A 24,248-nucleotide genomic window follows, 5' to 3' on the forward strand; every position below is an offset into this window, starting at 1 on the left:
ATGAGTTTCAAACTACAACTAGAGAGCAATTAAATGAGTCAAGTGGTATTTTACAGCTAGGTATATGTGTGAAATTAATTAGATAATCCAACCTGAATCTGAGGCTTGAAGCCACGTTGAATGCAATTTTCTGTGAATCATCTTTTTTCATACTTTGTTTTACAGTTGCTGCTAACTTACAGAAGATAGTAGATGATCCTAAGGCCTTGAAAACATTGACTTTTAAGTTGGTAAGTGAAAGCTCCTAAGTAATGGGCAATACAATAAATAGCAGCTTCAGAAGCAGAAATGTTCTCTTATTAAAGTTAGGCACTGAAGAACAACCTGTTAAATCTTATAATAATTCAGTTATGGTGTGCAAACTGTTTGGCAGAAACTGGAAGACTGTGCCTTGCCTTCTCCACATCAGCTGAAAAACATCACAAGAAATCACTCTCCTTAAAGATTTGAGCTTGCAATGCTTGAACAAAGCTTTCTGTCTGTAACAGTATCTCTTTTGATTCCCTGAGACGAAAAGCATCTGTATGATCATGCTGTTTCCCATTCTCTCCCTGCTTCTCTAATATATTTTTTAATCTGTTGCATGATATCACCCAGCAATCAAAGTTGTTGAAAATAATTAAGTGTATGTGAAATGTAATGAAACTTCTAGGTTTTGGGGGGAGGGAAGAGAGAGCTATTCTCAGAGAAAGTTTGCACATGAACTTATATTAGTCAGAGAAACGGAACAGGGAGCGTATTAACCGTCTATGAGAAGTTACCAGAATTTGTGAACTGTGACTGACATCCAAGTCCATCTGTTGCAAGACAGAAGTCTGTAGAAAAGAAGACTTCATTAATTTTAGCACTCAGATGACTGATTTTAGTTTCTGGACCAAAACCACCACTGGTTTATTCTGAGCGAGATCCTGGAAGCTAGCCTATTAGATTTATGCTGCAAAGTAGTAGTAGGTTGCATTTTTAAATTATCCAGAAGCTCTTGAAAGGAATCATGGGGTAATTTAGTTTCATATGGGCTTCTGGAGGTTGCCTAACTCTGCCTCGTGCTCAAAGCAGAGCCAGCTTTGAAGGTGCATCAGGTTTCTCAGGGCCTTTTCCAGCTGAGCTTTGAATATTGAAGGATGGAGATTTTTCCGTTCTAGTATTTTACTACCCTCATTGTGAATGTTTTTTTTCCCCAATATCTTAATGGAATTAACATTGCAAAGACTTAGTTCAGAATCGACGTGCTGTATTTGTTTTTATTTCTTGCTAAAATTTAAGTTGAAAAATTTACAAACCTACAGCTATTGAATGATTAGTTATGTAAATACTATGCTGTTACCAATCAGCTTTCAGCACCCTAGCTGAGAATGACTTAGCTGTACATGAAAGGCTAGACTGAACGTCTGTTAGACAAGCAGGTCTCTGGAATCACAGTGTGGTTTATGAAAGTAGCAGCTTCAGTTGAGCTGCAGAGAGGCATTTTTAGAGAGTAAGTGACCTAGCTGATGATCACGTATTAATTCCGGATTGCTCTTCCTGTGTCATTTTTTAAATATAGCTGTGAATGTTTTTAATTGGCTAAATCAATTGGAGTCATTTTTCCTCTGCACTCCAGTAAAATCACTAGAGTTGACATGTTTCTTTTGGGAAGGTGGTGGGATGGGGGAACAAGCAGATGTAATTCCACAATCTGTTTTTTTTCTGCGGCGCTTACTGGCTAAATACAGCTTAAAGGCTGATGCGTTTCTTTTTTTTTTTTTTTTTTTTTTGGTGGCTGATCTATATTCCTGCTGTCTAAACATCTTAGTTAGTTTTATTGTATGGTCAGTGACACTTCACCAAGAGCACTAAGATATGTACATACTCCAGAGGCTCTGTAGAAGTTACAAAGCTAGTATCCCGTAGCATCCAGTTAATATTTGTTTACTTTGTAAAAACCCACTTCAAAATTTGGGTTTGGGTTTTTCTGTGTTTGGGTTTATTGCTTAAATGTTAGGGTGCGGACAATGGCACTTGATATTTCAGATGCCAGTGAGTAGGCAGTGTTAGAATCCTAGTCTATTCAGTAAAGCCTTTCTGCCTACAGTGTTAAAATCTGTGCATTAGTTTGGATGGAGGAAGCACAATATCACATCTATGTCATTTTATGTGTGCATCAAACCTAGAGTTTAGCTATACAAGAAGGTATCCTGGTTGTTTAGAAATAGCTATATGGAATAGCTCCCTAAGTAGTTACTGTTGTTTTTAAATTAAATTTTATCATGATGAGAATTAACAGGTAATCCTAAATCTATGTCATTACCTCTTCCTGAAGTAAGTTCCATTGGCTATTGGAATGAATCCATTGTTTTGAGTATTTTGGATAGTCTCCTTGTCTCCCCAACTGTTTTGTTAGGTAACGTTTGCTGAGGTTAATTTTTAACCTAAGTTTCTTCCTGATACTTTTAACGTAGGTTTCCTGCATTAGTTCCCTACTTTCTGGGAAAAGAACATAGATAATCATGAGAAGTATCCTAATTTATTCTTATCCTTGGATTAATTTAATGTATATTCTATTTCTGTCTGCTTCTATATTATGTAATAGAGTTGCTAAATGAATTGTTGCCTAGGAGAACCTGTTACTCTTCTATTTGCCCTCCTGAGTTTTCATTACCTCTTAGCAATCTCTCACTGAATTCGAGTGCACTTGTATGCAACTTGATTAAAACACATTTCACTGGTAAATATTCATGGGGATTCAAAGTCTACATGTAGCTAATCTTGTATCCATTCAGAGAATTCAATTGAAAAGCATTCTTTAATCTAGGATTATTTACTATTATTTCTGGGCAGTAAATCTGTTCAGTTTCTCACTGCTTGCAGATCGCTTCTGCTCATGTCTGAATGCATCTGTCTGTAAGGTTTGGTCTTCCTCTTGCACATTTTTTAACAGTGCATCTTCGATCTTATGATGATGTCATAGTATTAAACCCCCTTGAGTTGTCTTGGCTAACACAGAATTAGGACTTCCCTGCAGTATCCAGGTGTCCACATTTTGGGAAGGAGGTTGTTTTAATACACAAGTAATCTTGGTAATAGTTGAGGAAAGACAGAAATATTGTACAGTATAATTTGCATTTTAAGAAAATTTTTTTCTTAAGGCTCAAAAAAATTCATGGAAGGATGCATTCAGTCCCTAAACAGTGAATTGCAAATGCAAAAAACTTGTCTTGTATGATGCAGTTGATCTAGATTTGTTACTTAGCATGGCTTTGAGGGGGGAGTGATAGATAGCTAGAGTGCAGAATGATATTAATAGTAACAGCTTTATTTATCATGGTATTTTAAGTGCAAAATTCAAAATCTATTTATTTAGTAAATTCCTAATCCGAAAACCATTGAAATATCTTGATAGTAACAAATGGTGATGGTTTCAGCTGTTTAGCTTGCTGCTTCATCCAAATAAGACCTGTGAAATACTCTGCTCTGAACAGAGGACTTGTTCTCTGTGTGTGATAAAAGTAAACTTGAAGCAGAAGTAGCCTCCTGTAATGCTTCTACAAGTAGCACAAAAGTTTATTTTTGTTCATGCCCAAACAACAGAAAATGTCACTGTGTGCATTTTGTGTGCATGATCTGAGAGGTATTTTCCTGATATTGCATATACACATGTGAACTTACACTCAGGGTTTCAGCTGCAATAAATGCATGCAAGGATGAAGAGCATGCTATAGGGCGAGCCAATTGTTGTAACAGTTTATTGGGGGATATGCCAAAGAGCATCTGAAGGTGCCCTTCATAAGTAATTTTCTGTTACCCACTAGTCGTCTAACTAACTACTTTGATTAATGCACCACAGAGGTGAAGAATGCCTAAAATGCATGCATAAAATTCCTGTATTAAAAAATACAGTTACCTCTGCGCTACAGAAACAAATCTTATATTTAAGAAACCAACTATTAAAATATTTTGCCTACAGAGGCTGCAGTTGTTAAAGCAGACAGAGCTAGAGCAAAGGTTCAGTCCTAAGCAAGCTGTTTTTATATTCCTACTAATATTTATGACAAATGAACCTATTGTGCCAGTTTGTACTGCAACAGACTTCAGTAAAGAATTTCAGCTATACAATCCAAAGTACTAGATGGTACTGTCAAAAAGAAGGTATCTTTTTGCAGATATTATTTACCCTTTACAGACTGCTTCAATCTCAAAAATTCAGTGGATTGCTATTCTCAACAGACTTGAGAGTTGAAATTATGGGTCTTTGCAGACGTTTCGTGTCTGCACGATGGTAAAAGCCAGAATCTGTACCTGTTAGGTTACTCACTCTTTACAAGTGCAAACAGCATGCTCGTATGAAAAAGCAAATTTGGCTCAAGTCTGGGAAGTTTGGGGCTTTAAAAGTGACCTTTTGGGATAGCTGCAAAAAGTATTTTATTTCTCAGTATTTCTTTTTATAGTTTTTTAACAAAGCTTAAAAGATTTTTTTTAAAATGAAGGATGCAGTTGACTGACACTGCCGGAAAATTCACCAAGCAGTCCAGAAGTTTTCCTTCAACTAAACTGTTTGCTAACTAGGCGATATGGAGGAAATTTATAGTCTGGCTGTCAAATACCCCTTTTTAAGGTGATGTACTAAATGCTTCTGTTTGTACTTACAGGCCTCTGGCTGTGATGGCACTGAGATTCCTGATGAAGTGAAACTGATTGGGTTTGCTCAGTTAAGTGTCAGCTGATGTCTGTCCCTTGACCCCGACCTGAATCATGAGATTGCGAAGAGGCCAGCTTAGATGCAGAGGAAAATTAAAGCACCACACACTGAGTTCTGCTTCATTCTCTAGCAATTCACAAAGTCAGAACAAGCAAAACCCACAGCTACACCGCTGCTGCTAACATTCAAAATGCTACTAAATGTCTCTTAGCAGTTGATTTGGATTTCCCCTAAGTGAAAAGCCTGTGGAAAGGCACTCAGGTGGCTGTATTTATTGGTTACAAAAGGAATTTTCTATCAAGCTTACTTCTCCTTTCATAAATTTTGAGTGATACTATTTTACCTATCCTTGTGGTTGATAATATTGCCTCTGTTCTGTTGTATTTAGAAATTAACATAATTACGAAAGTTAATTATTAGCCAGACTTGAATCCTAGTTTTAAAACTGTGAATTTTATTTTTCATATATTTATGCATTACACATCCTAGTTAAAAGGAAATGATTTCACTTGATTATGTGCTATTTGCAGTTAATCTCCCATTATTTAAAAAAGTTTCAGGTATATCTTTGATATATTTGGTAACTTACAGTTTTTTTTGCAATTAGTTTATTAGGCGTTAGCAAGCTCTTGTTGGTTGTGTGTCTAAAAACCAATCCACAAACTGATTGTCAAGGGTGTGGGAGGTGCCTTGAAGACATTAGTATTCTTAAGAATGTGCCTGAGGCTGCTTCAATCTAGAATAATCTCCATTTTCTAGAAATACCATATATATGGAACTATATATATAGCTATCAGAATAAGGAGAGGATATACAGGAGCAAAGATGTTAGAGAAGTTTGAGGTAAACTCTGCTTTGTTGAGGAGTCTTTGAGCTAGAACTACTATAAAATGTTGTCTTTAAGGTAGACTGCTTACTGTGCCCATCTCTAATTTGACTTATCCTGAAGTGATAGAAATTGATTTCATACTGGTGATAAAACTTGAAGAACAGAACTGAAGCTTTACTTGAAATTCTGCAAAATACCAAGGTGGAGTGAAAGTAATAGGGCTTTGTGCAATGATCAAGTAAAACTGTTACAAAGAAAACACTTCTGACCCAAGTAGTCTTATGCTTAACCTGTCATATAGGTGTTACGGAGCTAGCAAACTTCAGAAAGATTTTCAAATTTGAAGACATACTCCTTGGACGTTACAATTTAAACTACTTCCTAGCTAATCCTAGATAAATGGCAGCTCTTTAATGTACTGAAAATGGCAAATATATATTATTAAGAGAAGTTATTTATAATGCCTTGTCCTAATTGTTGAGGTGTTCTAGAGCCATTTGCATACAACTCAATGTAATTTCATTCCATTCTATTGTTTACATGATGATTATTCCAAGATGACTGCAAAGGTAAATAAATAAATAAATAAATAAAAAATAAAAGTGTATTGCACAAACAGATTTGTACTCTGAATTTCCATGTCCTGTGTGCGTTACAACTGTCGCGTGGCAGAGCGATGTTATAAACGTGTACTGCCTTTGTTGAGTTTATTAAAAATGGCACCAGCTAAAGGAACCTAATGCTTTGGAGTTTGAAGAGCAAAAATACTGTTTGCTGGCTCCCAGGAGAGGATTGTTCTTCACCACGTGCTCTCCAGTGCTTTGTAGAAGCCATTCGTAAGACTCCCACCTCCTGAGGTGTTTGCATTTTAAGAAATTATTCTGTGACCGGACTTCTACTCCTGACGGTCGTCGGGGGCAGCACCGGCGGGGCGGGGCGGTGGCTCCTCAGGACCGTAACGGCTCCCCGGGGGGCCGTTGGTGCCCTCGGGGTCATCGCGCGCAGCTCCGGCCCCGCCCTGCCGCCCAGCCCAGCCCAGCCCAGCCCAGCCCAGCCCAGCCCAGCCCAGGAGGGTGCTGCGCTCGGGGGGGTGCCCCGCCGTCTTCATCTGGCTGAGGAGTAGAAACAAAACTCGTAAGTGTGTCTTTATTGAGCTTTGAGGTGCCTTCACAGGGCGAACGTGGGGTTATTGATACCTGCTTGATATCTGTTATGTGTGAACAGGAACATACCTTGGTAACTTACCCTATAACAGCACTCTGACTTCTTGCCCTTTGCCGGGCAGGGGATTACTAGCAACCCTAAATTTAGGTGTATCTTGAAGCGAAGGCTGTGATAGCTGGATTAGCACCAGGCTGGACTGGGGATCGTTTGCCTCTGTTATTTTGAATTAAAAAGGCCACTGCAGGCATCTCTGATTTGGGGGAGAAGGTTGCAATTTGGCAGGGTTGATTATGCCTTAGCAATTTCTATATTGAAATAAGAATAAATTAAAAAGTACCTTAAACCTATGTCTTCTAATGAAACTGCTGATAACCTGCAGTTAGCAGTTGCAGGTTATGCTGTGACGAGCTTGGTTACTAAGCAGGATCAGAAGGAGTTAGGTTCAAGGCATTGTTCTATCATTATTTTTTTGGTGCATATGCTAAGGCGTGCTTTTCAAAGTGCTGCACCTGTGTTAACTAATCTATCTGCAAAATAGGTAGCTAGTTAGCTTTCTCTTTCAGGTAAAGAAATGGGCGTTCAGGGAAGCCTGTTGTTTTTACAGGTCTATAAAAGAAGTGAGAATACCTAATTTAATGAATATTATGTTCTGCTCACTAGACAGCTGTCCTAGGCAAAGGGAAAAGGTGTTGGGAGACAAGTAGCTGCTGTCAAAAGTGCTGATATGCCACACTGGTTGGGGCCACGTGAATGTCTAGATAAAGAACAGCAGTCGACAATGTTGTACCAAGATGTAACTGGAGCAGTTGTTGCTCACTTCCAGTTTGATGCAGAAATACGGAAATGGTTCACCGATTTTCCTTGGTTTAGTGAGAAAACAAATTCATGCAGCAATGTTCTTATCACAGTGCTGTGTGTGGGTGTTTTGGTGTTTTGTTTTTTTTTAACCTTGTTTTTCTGTTGCTGCTAAGGTGTTAGAAATAAATCCTGTGTGAGCAAAATGAGTTCAGAAGGAAAATAGCCTGAGAGAAAAGGTGTAGTTAAAGCATTACAGCCTTTTAATGCAGAGTTCAAAAAGTAGATTCTGCTCCCAACTTTATACAGACAGATGAAGAAAAGATAAAAGTGTGCAATGGGCTGCAAAAGCAAGTAGTGTGCAGGTGATGAATAAAAGTAGAAATAGACACCAAATCTAATAGGAGTTTGCCTCTTTAATACTATATTCACATTTTCTGTTGAATAACAAGGGAAAAGGGAAAAGCAGCAACTATTCAGTTGATCACATTTAGGGGAACAGTACTTACGAGGTGGATACGCTTCCTCATTTGCATGACATGAATTGCTCCAAAGCAGTTGTGGTGTAGCTGTTATAAAGGTGTTGTCAGACAATGGTGGATGGAGCACCTGGTTGCTTTTAAAGAAAGAGGTGTCTAATTAACTGGATGAAACTGGTACAGGTGAGCTACTGCACAGCTGTTTCTGAGGCCAGGAAAACAGGCCTTAATCAGTTCTGTTCCAGAATTATCTGCAGCAATGGTTATATGCCACTGCTTGCAACTGGGCATTTGCAGGACGTTGTGGACTGGGATGGAAGCCGAAAGATGATGGGAAATAAACTTCTGTAGTTGATCATTATTTTCAAAGTATTAAAAAGATTTAATATAAATACACAACATTGCATAAAACCAGGTCTGGAGAATAACTAGCCTTTGTGTGTAAAGGAGTGGGAGAAAAGGGATGTTTCCAGCCTTTTATCTCCTGAGATTCCAGGACGAGCATTGGGCCAAGAAAGCTACCTCCCACTTTCTAGCAATATATACTTTTCATGCTAAGAAAATAGTAAGAGCGCATGTCTCTTTCCTCTGACTAGCGCTGACCTCGGTGCAACACATCCCGCCAGCATGTCCAGACAATTGTGTTCAAGCCGTAATACAGCTAGCTAGATGTGATAATTATATTTGCTTTCTAGAAATACTACCCCAATTGTTACTGCTATTTCCTGTGAAGAGCTGTCTGCCTCAGAGCAATGCTTCTGCTTCATGCTTGGCATTAGAGCTAGAACGGGGGGATGTCAGCTAGGAAACACCATTGAATTTTCCACGTTTGCTCTTGAGATGGAGATGAGTGTGTGCCTTCTCAGCTTTATGTAGTGTAAAACTGCCAATTTTGGGGCTTCCAGAGCACCCCTATAAAATCTGATCACAGAGTGCTGCTTCAGAATGTTTTTGGAACACCACTGTTTTCCTGTGAAGGAGAACACAGAGTGCAGCTTGTAAATGACATGCCTCCCCCTCATGCTTTGCTTGATCAGAGATCTGTTTTCCTTTTCACCACCTACCTCTGCATAATGATTTTGGTGAGATTGGCCTTTGCCTGAAATCAAGTAGCTATGATGATGAGTCTGACACAGACCTGAAACACTGCTAATTGAGTGTATTGAAAATGCTGATTTTGTTTAGCAGGGAGCAGAGACTGCTTTTTTACTACCCCTCTAGTGTTTTTCAAAGCAACAGAAAATATGAGACCTTGCTGATAAGGAGTAACAGTTGATGCTGTTTTCTTTAGATCAATTGCAATATAGCTTTATTCAATCAATTGTTCTGATTATTTTCACTGCATCAGGTGGACAGCTTTTCTACCCTCTTGCAGGGTAGTCATCATGCACATACATGCACTGAGAATGCTAATTACCTTAAAATGACAAGTTGGGAAAGCGGTGGGAGCCCACATCTCCAAGTTCCTTGTGCATGCTCTTGTAATGAGCTGATGGAGCAGCTGGATTTACTCAAACCATGAAAACTCTTAACAAAGTATGTTTTGCTTGCATTTTATTACACAATGGCCCAACTGATTAAATATCCAGACATAACAGTTGAGCATTGTGACATTTTCATAGTGAGAAAATGAATAGCTAATAAGCCTAACATTACAGTGCACATAAAAATGTGGTTTTATAGCTATTTTATGATAGTTAGGTTGGTGTTTGTCAAGCTGCTTGCATAGTCATTGTAATCTTAGATGTTGTACCAAACTCAGTAGTTGTGAAGTTCTTTGCTTCTCAATAATGTTCCAACTATGGGTAGTGGTGGATCAATGAACAGTTACAGGGACTTAGAGTGTATGGACAGAAGCAGAAATATTTAATTTAATTTTCACTGCATACACCAATAGGGAGGCAGTCTTGTCTTTCCCAGGATGTGAATATTTTGCCATCTAATTTCAGATGTGAATGTGAAAGACTATATTCATTTATTGTCTCAGTAGGGTATAGGGAATCATTTACACAGCTGGATGTGTTTATTTAGAGGAACAGTTATGAGAAATAGAGTTGGAGAAGATGGGAAATGCACTTCTCTCTCCTCTCCATTTTTATTTTTGTTCTCTGTAGGTAACAAATTTTATGAATTGATGAAAAAACAGATATCCTTCAAATATGGAAGTCATTTGGTTCTTTTTCATCCATGTAATAATTCAGATTCATTTAGTGAAAAGTGCTGCTAATGCATAGGAGTGCTGACATTCTTTAGATTTATCTTGAACAAAAAGCTTCTCTAGTTTTGGCATATTTACTCTGCATCTGGTTTTATTTTGATATCGTTACAGACATTGTAGAGTTCTTAAATAGACCCCGTAGATCCAACTTTGTTTCTTTTGAGGGTGCCTGAAGTACAGCATCTCCAAATGTAAAGGAACTTGAGGTTATTTTTGGTAACGCAACTATTCATTCACGTAAAGGTAGTACACGTAGTTATCATCAGACAGCAATGATAAATAGTGAACCAAAAGGACCAGTGTGTGTCCAGTGGCCTTGTTGAGGTGGCTTCTGTGCTATTCAGGTCACTTAACACACACAAATAGGCAAAAAAGAAATTATTTCCCCATTGCAAAGCTTTTCTTTGAGCTGGGAAATAAACTCTGTAATGCTAAATCGGAATGCCTCTTTAAGGAAGAGGCCTGCATCTCTGTGGTTTTGAAAAAGCTAGGGCTGATGTACTTTGATGTATACAGAGTCTATATCTGTACTGTTTCATAAAGGGCAAGAGTTTTTGAAGACTATTACCAGGAAAATTCTTTAGGTCTCTGAGAGTTATCATCTTCTCCAATACATCAAAGATGTTTCAGGGACCCGAGACCTCCATTAGTATTTTTAACTTTAACCTGTTGGTATTTGTAATATTAAGGCTGGTGAAAGTTTGATTTGTTTCGTGTTTTTTTTGTTTTGTTTGACAGCTGAGTGTCTCTTGATAACGTCCTACACTGTGCTTGTATTCTATTATTAACCAGCAGTGAACAAATTAAAGAATGAAGTATAAATAAAATGGTCAGTGAATATTAGCCTCTACAGAAACAAGAGAGGAATTACTACTGACGAGGTTTGGATGACAGTATTTCCTCTTCTGCCAAGTTTCCCTGGAGCTGAAAGTTGTCCTTTTGGACAGTGCTTTCTACCCTACCTAGTGGTACAAGGTTCCTGTATGATAGAGCATGAGTGCGTCACATCTGTAGTTGGGCTCCGTAGCAGTCTTGCAGTGAGTGTAGGGATCTCTGCTTTTCGCTATGAGTGCGTCTGAGGAAGAACTTAGCAATATTCTAGTCTGGTGGAAAAAGTAATTGTTTTTCTATACTCTTTTGCAACAGAGATGAAGGAATGGACTTTATACTTAGACCAGTAAACATACTTGACAGTTTCACAGGATCTCAGAAAACTGGCAGAGAATCCTGTTGACATCAGTATCTTTTTTCTTTTATTTTTTTTTTTTATTTCTTATTGGAGCCCCTCTGATTAAAACAAACTTTGACTCCACTGGAGCATTTACTCTGTATTACAAGACATAGGAGGAGAGTGGAGAAAAACACCTTAAATAAGAATAGATTATCCTGAGGGAAGGACCTTTACTGAAATCTCAGCCCCGTGATTTAATGATATTTTACAGTGGCATCTGTGGGACTAAAATTTCATTCCCTATCTCTGTTTGTTGATTATGAGCTCCTCAGTTTACTCCTGGGGCTATAAAATGAAAAAGGATCCAATCATGATTAGAGAGTAGGTGTGATTTGAATGGAAGGTGATTACAGAAATCTCTCTGAAGTCTTTCACCCTGCTTCTGCTGCAAGCATTTCCTATTTGTAATAGCATAGCATAGCCATCCAAGCAGAAAATGACACCAGAAAGAAAAAGTTCTCTGATAGTTTCAGATTAAGTTGAATGCTAAACCTTGTAAATCTGTCTGTCAGATGAGGCACAGTCTAGTCATCCATATACGTGATGCTTCACAAAAGATTTAAAGGGCAAGAAAATTTCTGCACTTGTGTGTTGCTTGATGCTTTTTTCCAGATGGCTTCAGAAAGATAACTCTAGATCCGTGATTGAAAGCTATTAAGCTACAAGTTAGCACTATAGGAATTACTGCAGTTATTAAAAACTACCTTGTTGCAGATTTACATGTAATGTGTAATAGTGTTTTCTTAGATTTATGAGATCTGCAAATGCCTAGATCTCTGAGGTCTGCTGTATTTGATGGTAGCGTGGTTTAGATTGGTCTGTGGAGTTTGAAGCAGGGCTGTGTTCATGCAGACGAGCTTAAAACCTTGTGTGTTCTTTCCCCTATTTGTTATCATTATCTTTATATTCATTTGTCGGCATAGTCAAGCAGTATCTTTCTCACAGGCAAAGATTTTCATTTGTATTAAAATTGCAAATAATGTTCTGTAGTAAAGTCCGTATGGTTTTTTTCAGTTCGAAGATGACTGACGCTGTTACATTTGCTGATGTCCTGTAAGTTGTTTTAGGCAACATATGAGTTTATGCTAAGAGTTAGCAGTACTAAAGTCAACTTAGCGTTCTTCCCCTTTCATGTTATAACCAAAGGCCTAAAAATACCTTTTGGAAGATTACTCCAATGACCTTGTGGTAAATCAAATTGATGCCAGTGTAAATTGAAGACAGATGTTGGGTGCAAAAAATTTAAACAAACTGAATTAAAAATTCATTTTCAGTCCAGAAGAATAAACTGATTTGTTTTCTAATTTACAGGCAAAACACAGTTAGTTAGATGTACGGTTCCAGTGTTAAAGAACAGTGATGTCATTTTACTTGCTGTGAAATTGGCATCCTGAAAGTTTTTGGTACTCTATTTTGGTTGTTTTGGAATTTACTTCCAAGTATTGGAGCATGCAGGCAATGTGTGCTCAAATTCAGCTGAGGCGTAAAATATTCTTTAGCCTAAGATAAAACTTTGACTGTTTATTAATCACAAGATGTGTTTTGTTGCAGATGCCAGGTATCCATGGGGGCTACCACTAATCTAATATACCTGTACCTATCTTGGGGCTACTGCATATCTAATAAGGGTGGCAGCTCCTGCATGTTGGTTATGAGATCCTGAAATCCATCAGGATTTTTATGTATTTATTTATACTAATTTCTGCCAAGGCAATGCACAGAAAATTAATAACTTGATATTTTGTAATTCATATATCTCAGTATGTTTATTGTTCATAGTTTTTTCTGCACTGAACTCTTGTCGTCGTCATTCTGTGTTCACCAGAAAGTAAACTGTTTCATTAACTTACAATAGTTACCAGGTAAAACTCATGTGAAAATAGAGGTTCCAAATGCTCTTAGGGTAAGCATGGTGTTGTAGAACTTCTTATATAGAATCAATTTATGATTGCACTGCAATCCTTGCAAATGTAAAATAGATATAATCCAGTAGCCAGTTGGGATACAGATGGCCATTAACCAAAATTGCACAGAGGTCATGGCAGGCTGCGGAGCTGTGTCCTCCAGGTGGCTGGTGATAGTCCTGTTGAAACCCTGCGCTCCACTTGCGCTGGTGAAGCTGGAGTCTGGCTGGTGGCTGGGTTGGGTCTGACACATCCACACCCAGCTGCCACAGCAAGAATTGAACGGGGTACCCTCATCCTACGGACACAGGCTGTTTCACAGTGCATACTGTCACTTCTTTGAGAATAATGTAGTTTAAAGCCAGGCTCAAGAAAACAACTTTCACACAAATAGTCCTTAAACTATTTTTTGAAGTCAGACTGGAATTTGAGAGATGATGTTTTCCCCCCACCCACAGTGCTGGGATAGTATTGCACTTCTGCAGACTCTCTTTTCAGGTGGTACATGGGCCACCCGCCTCAAAACATCCCTCCCTCCTACTGGTAAGGAGGTACAGTATACTACTGGTTGTGGTGTATGTTCCTGAAACCACTGTAAAAATTGGTGCATAAAAGCAAAGGACTAGGAGAGCAGAAAGTAACATGAGAAGCAGCGCTCTCATAGTGGTGCATTGTCCTTGTGGGATCTGGGCTGGAAACGTCCTTCCTCATGGAGAAGAGATCAGTTTTGGTATTAGTGTAATATGCTCTCTGGCTTGAAAAGCATAAAAGCGTGGCTTGAGGCCATTTGTTTTTCAGGTGCTCTTCCCTTTGCAGCTTCTTTTGTGCTTCCTCTCTGACGAGGCAATTCCTGGGGCAGTCTTCCTGGCAACTGCTCTGTCCTCTGTCGCATCTCTTCTTCCAAAGCTGCTCTAGAGCTTCTCCAAGTAGGTCTACACATGTTTCTGGAGGTAGCTGTTATGCTTCAAGGTAGCCCTGAAGCCTTTCAGCAGGGCTTATCAGCTTGGCTCAACACTGTACCACATGGCATTTGGTCGCTGCAGAGCACAGACAGAGCAAGCTTACATAAACATGGAGTATATGCACAATGAGCTCATACGTACCTTCAAAACATTGCCTATATGTACCATTAATGCTCAGTCTGTGCTCACGGTTTATACCTATTATACAGTCAAAGAGAAGAGGAAAAAATTCTGTGAAGGAAGATAATGAGCACGGCATTGCCGTTAGTGACAATGTGTTTTCTTATATTGTGCTCGCTGTAGATTGTAAGCACTTGAAAGCAAGTACCCCAGCTCTGATTCTCTGTTGCCATGCAGCAGTGCAAATGTCTTGTAAATTCAGTTATTGGTTTTAGTGCTTGCTCTAACATATGACCATAGAAAGTTCAGGATGAGGACTAAGTTCCTGATAAATCCTGATTAATCCATCCTGGAGGTATACACATACTTCTGGTTTTTTTCCTCTTTGCTGTTTGTTTATATGCTGTACACAATTCTTATCTAGAAATTACATGGTAGCAATTTCTTGAAAAACAAACAAAATAAAGCTGCTTCACTTACCGATTTAATTTTATAGTGATATTTGAACTTTTCAAAATCGCATCAATAACTGTTCAGCTCTCCAAGGTAGTTTTCTTTTGCATTCTCAGATTTTATATATTTTTTTATATATAGACAAATATATATAAAAACATCTTTGTGAACCTTGCAGAAACTTTCTTTTTACTCTGTTCTGAAATTCTCATCTCTTACAAGAGGGCTTCTCTCCTCAGGCAGGTCCTGGCATCGCAGCACTTCACTTTGCCTGGGAGAAGAGAGAGTTCTCAAACGGAGAGCCTCACTGTCTCCCTCTTTCTCCTTCCCCTTTTCCCTGCAGCCATTCCTTTCCATGGCTGATTCAGTGGCTAAGTAGGTAATCTTCAAAATAGATTTTTAGCTTTCCAGCATGTCCTGTTAAGGTTCTTGTGGAGGTATGCACTATCTCTGTAGACTGTCTTTAGAGGTTAACGCTGCTGGTGGTTGGAAAGTGTCTGTTTCAGGCAACCGTTTCTGCTCCAAGATTTCTCACAACTGTCTGTGATTTAATTCTGTATTGTTGGCACTGGAGACAGATGCAGCTGCACTAACTCTTGAGCAATTTTTAAATGTTCTGTAGTATGAACTCCTCCATTTTGGTTTTCTCCGAAGTCTTTCGGGGTTTTTAAAAGCTATACTATAACAAAGAACTAAAGTTAAGAACAAAACAAAATCAAGAATTTTGATGCCTGCTGTGTAATATAGTTACTTGTAATACAGGGAAAAAATTCCAATCCTATTTTGTAGGTAGTACTTCAGGTGCTCCCTTAGAGTATTGAATGGTTGGTATATACATACAGCTTTTTTGCTTTGCTTTTCACCTGTGCACTTGAGTCTTTTTGATCAGGCGTGGGTTCTGGTTTTATGTCAACACAAATTAAATTAATGGAGCGTGACAAAATGTATCTATTCACTTAAACAATTTGTTACTTTTAAAGGCATTTGGGGGAAAAAAGCATTTGAACTACTTGCATATTGAAGTCTTGATAAGAACCCTTTAAAAAGGTGCTGTTGGAGACAAATGAGTGTAGATATTAACGCTAGCTAATATAAATATGTAAAGAACTGTAGAAATTAAGATTTCTACTGTTTATCTATCAAGGATCAGAATCCTTGTCTTACAGATAAGATATTTCTTTTATGGCTATAATCTTTATAATTGAACAGCCCACCCTACTCCAAGGGTGGTAATCTTGCCTTTAAAGCTTATCTGATCTTGTAGGACTGAACCGTGTTCCTGTTGGATTTGTGGTGAGTTAGTACAAAGAAAGACTATTTGTTTACAGTGTCCTCTTATTCCACATATTGGCAAATTTAGGAGCAAGGCTATAAATGTACTGCAAGATATGAAAATGTACCTATATAAATTCCATTTTAATGTTCTGGCAGCTGAAGCTAAGTTTTCAGTGTGTACCACTTAATGCTAACACTTTCCTTCTGTTTTGAATGTTCTTTCAAAGTGGCATGATGGAATTTTACCAAAAAACATGCAATTTTTTAAATTGAAATAAGATTTAATAATTCTGTCTAATGATAACACAGTACTTTCAGGAAATGGAACACATGGCTTATAGCTAAATTAAGTCTATGCTATAATTTAAATTTGATATATCAAATACATATTTTTGACTTAAATGCACTGTTGGAGCTGAATTTATTGGAAAGCATGTTAGAAGAATGAGTTGGGGAAAGAAGACAGTGCTTGCTACTCCCCTCAAAAAGGATGCGTTTCATCATTCTGCGGGGACTGTAACAGATACATATTTGTGGAACTGCATTTTTTATAGTACTTTTAAAAGCTGTTAAGATAAATCTGTTGCCAATTACGTGAGGTTGTATTCCAGACAGCTGCAAATCCTACAGATGAAGCTGCCTAACCCATTGTGATTTACTGCTCAGAGCAAATACTGCATGTCTCGGCATTACAACAAATTGAGAATAAGCTTGTGTATCAGATGCAGTGGTGTACATGAACTTTCAGAACACAATTTTGTTTTCCTGAAGCTCTTTTATCTGATGTGGGCTTTAAAGATGCAAGTAGTTTTGTCACCTGTCGTGTGTCACTTGCATGAAAATTTCTGGAGCCTACGTTTAAAATCTTATGAACTAGCTTGGGTTTTTCTGGGCAGTTTTTATATGTAAGACTCCCTTGGAACAATTTCACTTACTATTTTCCTTGTTTCCATTATTTTCCAGAAGCAGATCACCCAAAATGGAAAGAGGGCTGTGACATCTAGGTGTCAATGATTTCTTAGCAATTTTAAACTTCATGATCACGTTCACGATCTTTTTTTAATGTAACATAACTCTCTCCCTCCTTCTACCTCATTTCTCCATATTCTTTAGTATTTAGACTTAGGATATGAACAGTTACTACTCTTAATGTCTTGATGAATCAATCTGTTAGCCATTATTCATTTAAAAATTTAAAAATTAATATACCCACTTAACATAATAATTAATCCCAGTCTTTGACCTTTATTTTCTTTCCAGTGCTATAGAGCTTTAGTCCCTTTCATGATAGGGCATTTCTATAGGCTGTTGAAAGTTGACAGCCAATGTAGAAAAACTTAATGAATCTCAAAAAATAAAAATAAAATTTTGAATAAAAATTTTCCCTGGAAGTAAAAGATGCTTGGGATTTAACTCATCAAAAAAAAAGGCCTATTCTGGAAAAAAGATGTTAGCTAGGAAAACATTCATTAAAAATACTTCAGGCAACAATGTTTTAATAGAAAAATATTTCTATTAACCTATCTACATTTTAATCATTAAAATTCACTTAAATTTCTCTTTGGGGGAGAATTGTGGGAGGGAGGGTAGGTGAGGGGAAGATAGCAAGAAAAGGTGGATCTTTCTCTGCTTGCCCTAATCTATTGCTCCTTTGTGCAATAGATTCTCCTTTGTGTTCTCCCTTTTGCTGCTTAATCCTCTCCTTGTCCAGCTTCTTCGTTCCTTCTTCCATTGCTCCCTATCTTTGAACAAGCTTGTCATTTGGTCTATTTATTTCATTCCTCCACTGAGCAGATTTCCTGGAAACGTTGGCACGATGCCTTGGACTCTTGGACGATCGTTATCTGCTAAGGTACTGTTCCAGGCAGGCTTTCCTGGGGCCTGATTCCCTTCCTTTCCTTCCTTCTGCTGTGTAGAAGTTCTTCAACTCTTGGCAGCGATGCTGTCTTCTCTTCCTTCTTCCCGCAATCTTTTAACAGTAGCACTATTAGTAAAAGTAAAACCTGGTTTGCTGTAATCTCTCCTCATGAGCTGTCACTCATCCTCAGTGTATGCATATAAGTACAACTTTCCAGGTGCAATTTCTTTCCACTTTCTTTAAAAAAAAATGCAATTGCATTAAATTAACCATTTTTTTTTCTTAAACTGCAGCTTTACTGGAATTGTGATGCATGAAGGGAACTGTGAGGTACTTTCAAAATGAAAGGCGTGGAAATGAAGAGAATGAAATAGGATTGCTCATCAGTGTCTGAGCTGGAAAGGGAAAACATCGGCAGGTGGTAGCGTTAACACTGACAGTCCATATGGTTTTTAGTTCACTCACTCATGTGGCTGTTCCAGTACTCAAACAAAATGTAATATCCTCCTCTGAATTAGTATTTCTCTTGGGTTTAGCAGAAGATAAAAGTGCAAGCTTATTTTCCATGATGCTTCTAGCACCGCAATTTCAAAATCATAAAAAAAACTAAAGCATTTCATGTAAAATGTCCAGATCATCCATCACAAATGAGACAATAACTTACCTGCCAAGAGTTCAGCCTTCTTACAGCCTAGACATAAGCAAATAAAACAAGGCGCTGGGGGTTGGGGCTTCGCAATGTGTTCTCTGGGGTAAAATGCTATGTCCCGCAGTGGAACCTTTTGTTCCGATGTGTAATGAAGGACCTTACAAGGTCTCTGTGTAGCTATGTTAGAAAGTACGAAGCGCCAGCTAGGAGGCTGACATCAGTCTTTAGCCTGCTGTAGGAACTCAGTAAGTCAGGATATGCTTTACTGTATTCTTCAGTATACATATTATGAGGACAGCCTTTTTTCTTACAGCTGAGAAGGACCCACTGGCATCATCACTCAGAAAGGACCTTCCTTGCTAATCTCTGCTTTCCTAATACTGCAGCCGGGGAATTTAATAACAATTCTTTCCGTATAGATCCTGTTTGGTTATCTAATTGGGATGCACGCCCCTGTGGTACTTAGTTTGCTCCTACATACGCATTTAAGTCTTTTAGTCAGGGCTAGATATTTTTCTACTTGTCTGTTTAGACTTATTGTTGGATGCATTGTTTTTATTCATAGTTTATTTTCATAGAGTTGGTGCTTCTCAATGCATGAAGGTTATTGTTGTGGCATATCACTGGAATTCAAGACGAGAAGCCACATACAGAGCTTAAAACTGAAAGTGAAGAGAGCAGAGGGTCTATATATTTCATAAGGCAGTGTGATCAGTTTAAGCCATGGACCTTCTTCCCCATGACACTTGTTTTATCAAATATCTTTGCTCTAAATGGGTACAATAGTTGGAATCACACGCTAGCTACTTCTATTACATGCTTAACTAGTATTTTGGGGAGGGACAGTAAGGATAATCACCTTACATCGACTTGGTCTGATCATTCTTTTCAGTATGTGGATGGGTGTTTTGTCTACACACCGTTCCTGAAATTCATCTACCTGTGATACATGAATACCCAGCAACATCTGTCAGGTTAAGCACATTTTTGTCCTGTGTGGATGATAGAGTTTTTGTGTAGTGCTAAAACAAATGGCCAATAACTGTATTGTTAAATACTACTTTGCAATGCTCCCTTTGTTTTCCTGAGATAAAATACAATAAGCATTTCTTAGTATGTTCAAAACCCCTTTTAAAGGAATCTGTGAACCATTATGTAATTTATTTCACCTAATTAACACAAGCCAATACTTTTACAAGTAATTAAATCAGTTGAAAATGTTGCATGATTCACCCATCTGTCCAAAGTAACAGCTAATTGCAATATAATACAAATTGAAGTGTGTACTTCCTATACTCTGAACTTCTAAGAATATGGCAACACTTGTATGTATGTGCCTCTATTAAAAATACGTAATTTTAATTACATGCTGTGTAAGTTATTTAGGTTTAGTCCATTAGTTTTATCCCTATGTGTAGAAATGCTGAATCCAAGGAACAAGGCAGTAAACAATATTGGCCTTTAATGACCAATTAAAGCAGCCTGTCATCAGCCCTGGCATCAACTGAGCTGGTAATTCAATGTACAGATATACCGTGGTTGTTTAGAATAAAATAGTACTTGGGAAGTACAAAGTCACTCTCGTTCCTACAGAATACCACTCCCGAAAGTTAACAATTCTTCATAAGTCATCCTGCAGCTAAAACTTGGCAAAGAAAAAGTTGGAAGTTAAATGGTTCCAAAGTGATGGCAAACATCATACAGTTGCCTCAATGCACCTAGATGGCTCTCAATGATCAGGACCTTTCCATGGCCCCTGTGGGGGCAAATGGCGTGCTATGTGAAGAAAGTTCATTAACTAGATACTTTACTAGATACTAGATACATTAACCTACTGGGTTAGGTAGCCTGGTTATGTTGACACCTGCCACGCCTATGGCTATTCTAGCCATGTAGGCTTACTATCTGTTCCAGATGCTAGCAAAAATTTTCTCTTTAAATGTGATAATATAAGACAAGTTGTCCTGTCTGATGTTACCAATCCAATAACCTAATCATTAATAGCTTAAAAACAAGGCCAGAAAGTACTATTGTGCTCGGCCTTCATGCAAATACATGTGTAACAGGTTCAGTGCTGGATGTCTAAATGTTACAATGGCACAGGGAAAGTGGGGGAAACACAGCGAGCAGAAGAGATAAAAGATTAAAAATTGAAATTAGGAGGGTATACCTGACTTGATTAAATGGAAGTTAAAATATAATGTGAAAAACGCTATTTTAAATTCTGATAAACTATTTAAGGTTATGTAAGGAAAGATAAAAGAAATGAGAAGAAATGTACACTTTAGACCCACAGGAAGAAAGCAAGATCTGTTAGGCTGTAGAATCACTTCTGCAGGCAAAGTTAAGATGAAAGATGAGGGACCTGTTTTTACATGCACCTAAAACTAGGCCATGCAGTATCAAAGAAAAGGTGCTGTAAGAAACAATTTTATACTGTTCTGTATGTTATGTAGGACTATTTGTCCTCTGAAGCTTGCTGAATTTACTCTGCCAGGGGTTGGACAATGCAGACTGTAAACCTTTCAGGTAGGGACCATCTCTTCATAAAATCCAGTGTTCTTATTTTTGTGGCTGTTCTGAATGGATATGGGACAATGCTGTGCTATGCAAAAACAGATCATGAGAACGGAAAGAATAACGGAAACTAAAGGAAAGCAAAGCAGATTAGAAGTGTAGCAGAATGGAGTGAAACTGAAGAGGGAGAGAATATAAAACCAACAAAAAGCAGAAAATAAAAGGGAGAAAGGGAGCGGGGCCGTGGGGGGAGAAAGTGGAAGAAAGTCAAGGTATTTCTCCTCTCTATATGGTGCAGGATTTAAGCTGGGACTACCAAACTCTATGCAAGTCTCATTTCTGTTAAAACTGATAATGTAGAAGTAAACGGTCCTACAGGGAAAAGAATAGGAGGCAGATGACAACTTTCCAGGGCTGGCTGGAAGGTGGATGAGATAGTCAAGGAGGAGGAATCTGTTGAGGGCTAAGCCACCGCTGAAGGACTTGCTGATGACTGGAATTTGTTGGGTAAAAATGGCCAGCTGCAATGACTGTGAAGACATGAGCTTGGAAGAAGAGCTACTTGGATGCTAGAACTACAATAAACTAAGAGCTTGCTGAGTGCGGAGAAAAAGGCTAGGAGATTCTGAGTATTGCTATGAGGTAATAAACTAGAGCCAGAAGGAGTCTATGCTGAAAGCTGCAAATGTAATGATTGCTTTGATGGATGGGAGAGAACTACAGGGACAACAGCAGTGCCTGAAGCCGACTTGGAAAGACCATCCATGCTTTTCCCATTACTTCTTTTTATGAATAGAAGAAAATCAAGGGGGAAGAAAATGATCCTAAATTAAAGAGATTGTTGGGATTTTTCCAGATGAATAAAGCTTAGGAAAGACATTTTTGTACCACCGTTTTTTCTCCAATGCAATGACTGCAGAAATAAAAGTAGAGTAAGGAATGAAAAATACGTGATTGCAAGAAGTAGATATGGCCCTGTGGGAATCCTGCTCTCACTAGTGGCATGTATTTGTTAGTGCTGCCACAGAGACTTTTTGTGAGCAGAATGTAACATGTTTCTGAACTAGCAGTGAGCCAGGTGATAAACAGATAACTCCCTAGAGAACCCTCTTCTGTCAAGGAAGTGCTATACATCTCCTTTCATTGCACAGTTTACAAACCTGTACATCTCATGTTCTACTCTGTCTTCATAAGCAGTAGGTTTAATTGGAAATTGGAGAGAGAGATTGCTACTTGCTTTGTCTTCCTGCCTGTTGTTGATAAGAGTTGAAGTTTCTTGCAAGTGAAGTACCACCTGGAATACAGAGTGTTCTTTCCCCAGATACGCCATGATATCCCAGTTGACTTCACTGTGAGTAGGAGTAAGAGCTAAGTTGGACATGGAATCAAATTCCGCCCTTTATAAACAGACATAAATCCTACTGAAACTGATGAGAATAGAATTGTGATTTAAATCAAATCTGAATCTGCTTCACACAGCTCAATCCAAATGTAATCTGCAGTACAGCAGATAATGGAGACCAGTGTTTTACTTCATTGCGTCTGAATATAGATGAGAATAAAATCTGATGGTAATGGATAACTGTTGAAATATATTTCAATAGGAGATTCTTTTTGAGGAGGATTTTAATGAAGTTAAACAAAAAATCAAAAGAAACACTTTATCCACTTGTGCTCTTTCTACCCTTTGATTGCACTGCTTTTCTTTTGAGATGTTCCTATAAATGTCTTATGCATTGAAGCATGAATTGATGCAATGAAATGAGCATGACATGCTTAGAGCCCAATGGTTAATGCATCCAGATGGAAGAGTTTAGGTGCTGGCTGTAGCTCCTTTCACTCACGTCACTGTCTTGATTACCAAGAGGATGGATGTCATGCTAACTAATTTTGTACCCTAGGACTGCTAGCACTTCCCTAATGATAGTGTAGGGAGCCTTCTGCTTCCCCTTTGTTTCTGTTGCTATGCTAATGTGCCTGACCAAAGTGAGAGGTCTGCTGTCTCCAGCAGTCATTGAGGAAAGAGGTCATGCTAGGAAATAGGCCAGAGTTAAGGAAAAAGGGCTCCTCAAGGAAAAGGGGAGATTGGGATCGGAAATGTTCTTAATAGTCTTAGCTTTGCTGCAGATATGGTAGGTATTACCTAGCACAACTCAAGTTTGTAATATCAGCTTTCCTCAAATAAAAATTGTCTGCATCCTAAGACCATTGCACATAATTCAGCACAACCTGACATGTCAACAATAACACTGCCTTTGCAGAATAAGCGCTCAAGGATAAATCTTGTGTGAAGAGTAAATCACCTCTTGCTCTCCTTAGCTCTCTCAGGTGAGGCAGAGATATAATATAGGGCCAGCTAACACATAGACCTAACAGCAGAATGGGTCTTTTTTTCCTGTGTTAGGCATGCCATCAGAGAAGATAAACTTGAGATAACTCTGTTAACAGGTGCAGGTGAATCAATAAGGCATATACGTTTTTTTCCAGATGACTCCTCCTCTTTCATTTCATTTCCTACTTTTAACAAGAGAAAGGTAAGCAGATATTGAGTACAATGTTTCATGTCATATACATCTCCTTTTCTGGCACGTTGCTTTTGCAATATGTGGGCTTCAGCAGTTTTAAGGAGTTTTTTTTTTTTTTTAATGTGGTGTTTTCACTTAGGGCAGTGCAGATTTCTTTGGAAATCTATGACAATCAATTAAGTAGATGAAAAAAACAGAATATTTGTAATCAAGATAATCAACCTACATGAAATCCACTCTACTAGTGCTAATATCCGTATATCTCCAAGCTGTATATTAATTAAACACCATGTAAGTGTTACAATTAGACTCAGGCTGCTGTGGTGAAAACAAGAAAAATCTGAAAGTGATCGGAGGGTTTTACTGCACATGAAACTCCTGGTTGTTTTAAACAAGCTCATTATAATTTGTGAGGTGATGGTCTTGCTGCAGACAATTCAGAATGCCCGAAGACTCGGCAGCAGGCTTCAGCTGCTTCCAAAACGGGTGACTCAAGGAAAAAGACGCTTTGGTTTGCAAAAGCTACATTTCTCCTCTTGGGTGTTTTCTTCTGTCTTCAATTTCGTGAATGAATTTGGGTTACTGAGCTCTGCA

General features: G+C 38.3%; 1 protein-coding gene across 4 annotated transcripts in view; it reads left to right on the top strand.

The window, feature by feature from the left end:
* The window catches only part of STK39 (serine/threonine kinase 39), a 148,136-nt gene extending 142,003 nt beyond the window's left edge, over window positions 1–6,133 (top strand). For 3 of the 4 annotated variants that reach the window (XM_009666060.2, XM_009666075.2, XM_068948692.1), the window contains 2 exons: window positions 166–230; window positions 4,626–6,112. In XM_009666060.2, coding sequence (XP_009664355.1) covers window positions 166–230; window positions 4,626–4,700 — 140 coding nt within the window. In that variant the 3' untranslated portion in view covers window positions 4,701–6,112. Of the gene's footprint in view, window positions 1–165; window positions 231–4,625 lie in introns of all 4 variants that reach the window. The other variant, XM_068948690.1, reaches the window with a different exon arrangement.
* Window positions 6,134–24,248: the final 18,115 nt, after the last annotated feature.

Source organism: Struthio camelus, chromosome 6 (assembly GCF_040807025.1).
Source record: "Struthio camelus isolate bStrCam1 chromosome 6, bStrCam1.hap1, whole genome shotgun sequence".
Taxonomy (NCBI): Eukaryota; Metazoa; Chordata; class Aves; order Struthioniformes; family Struthionidae; genus Struthio; species Struthio camelus.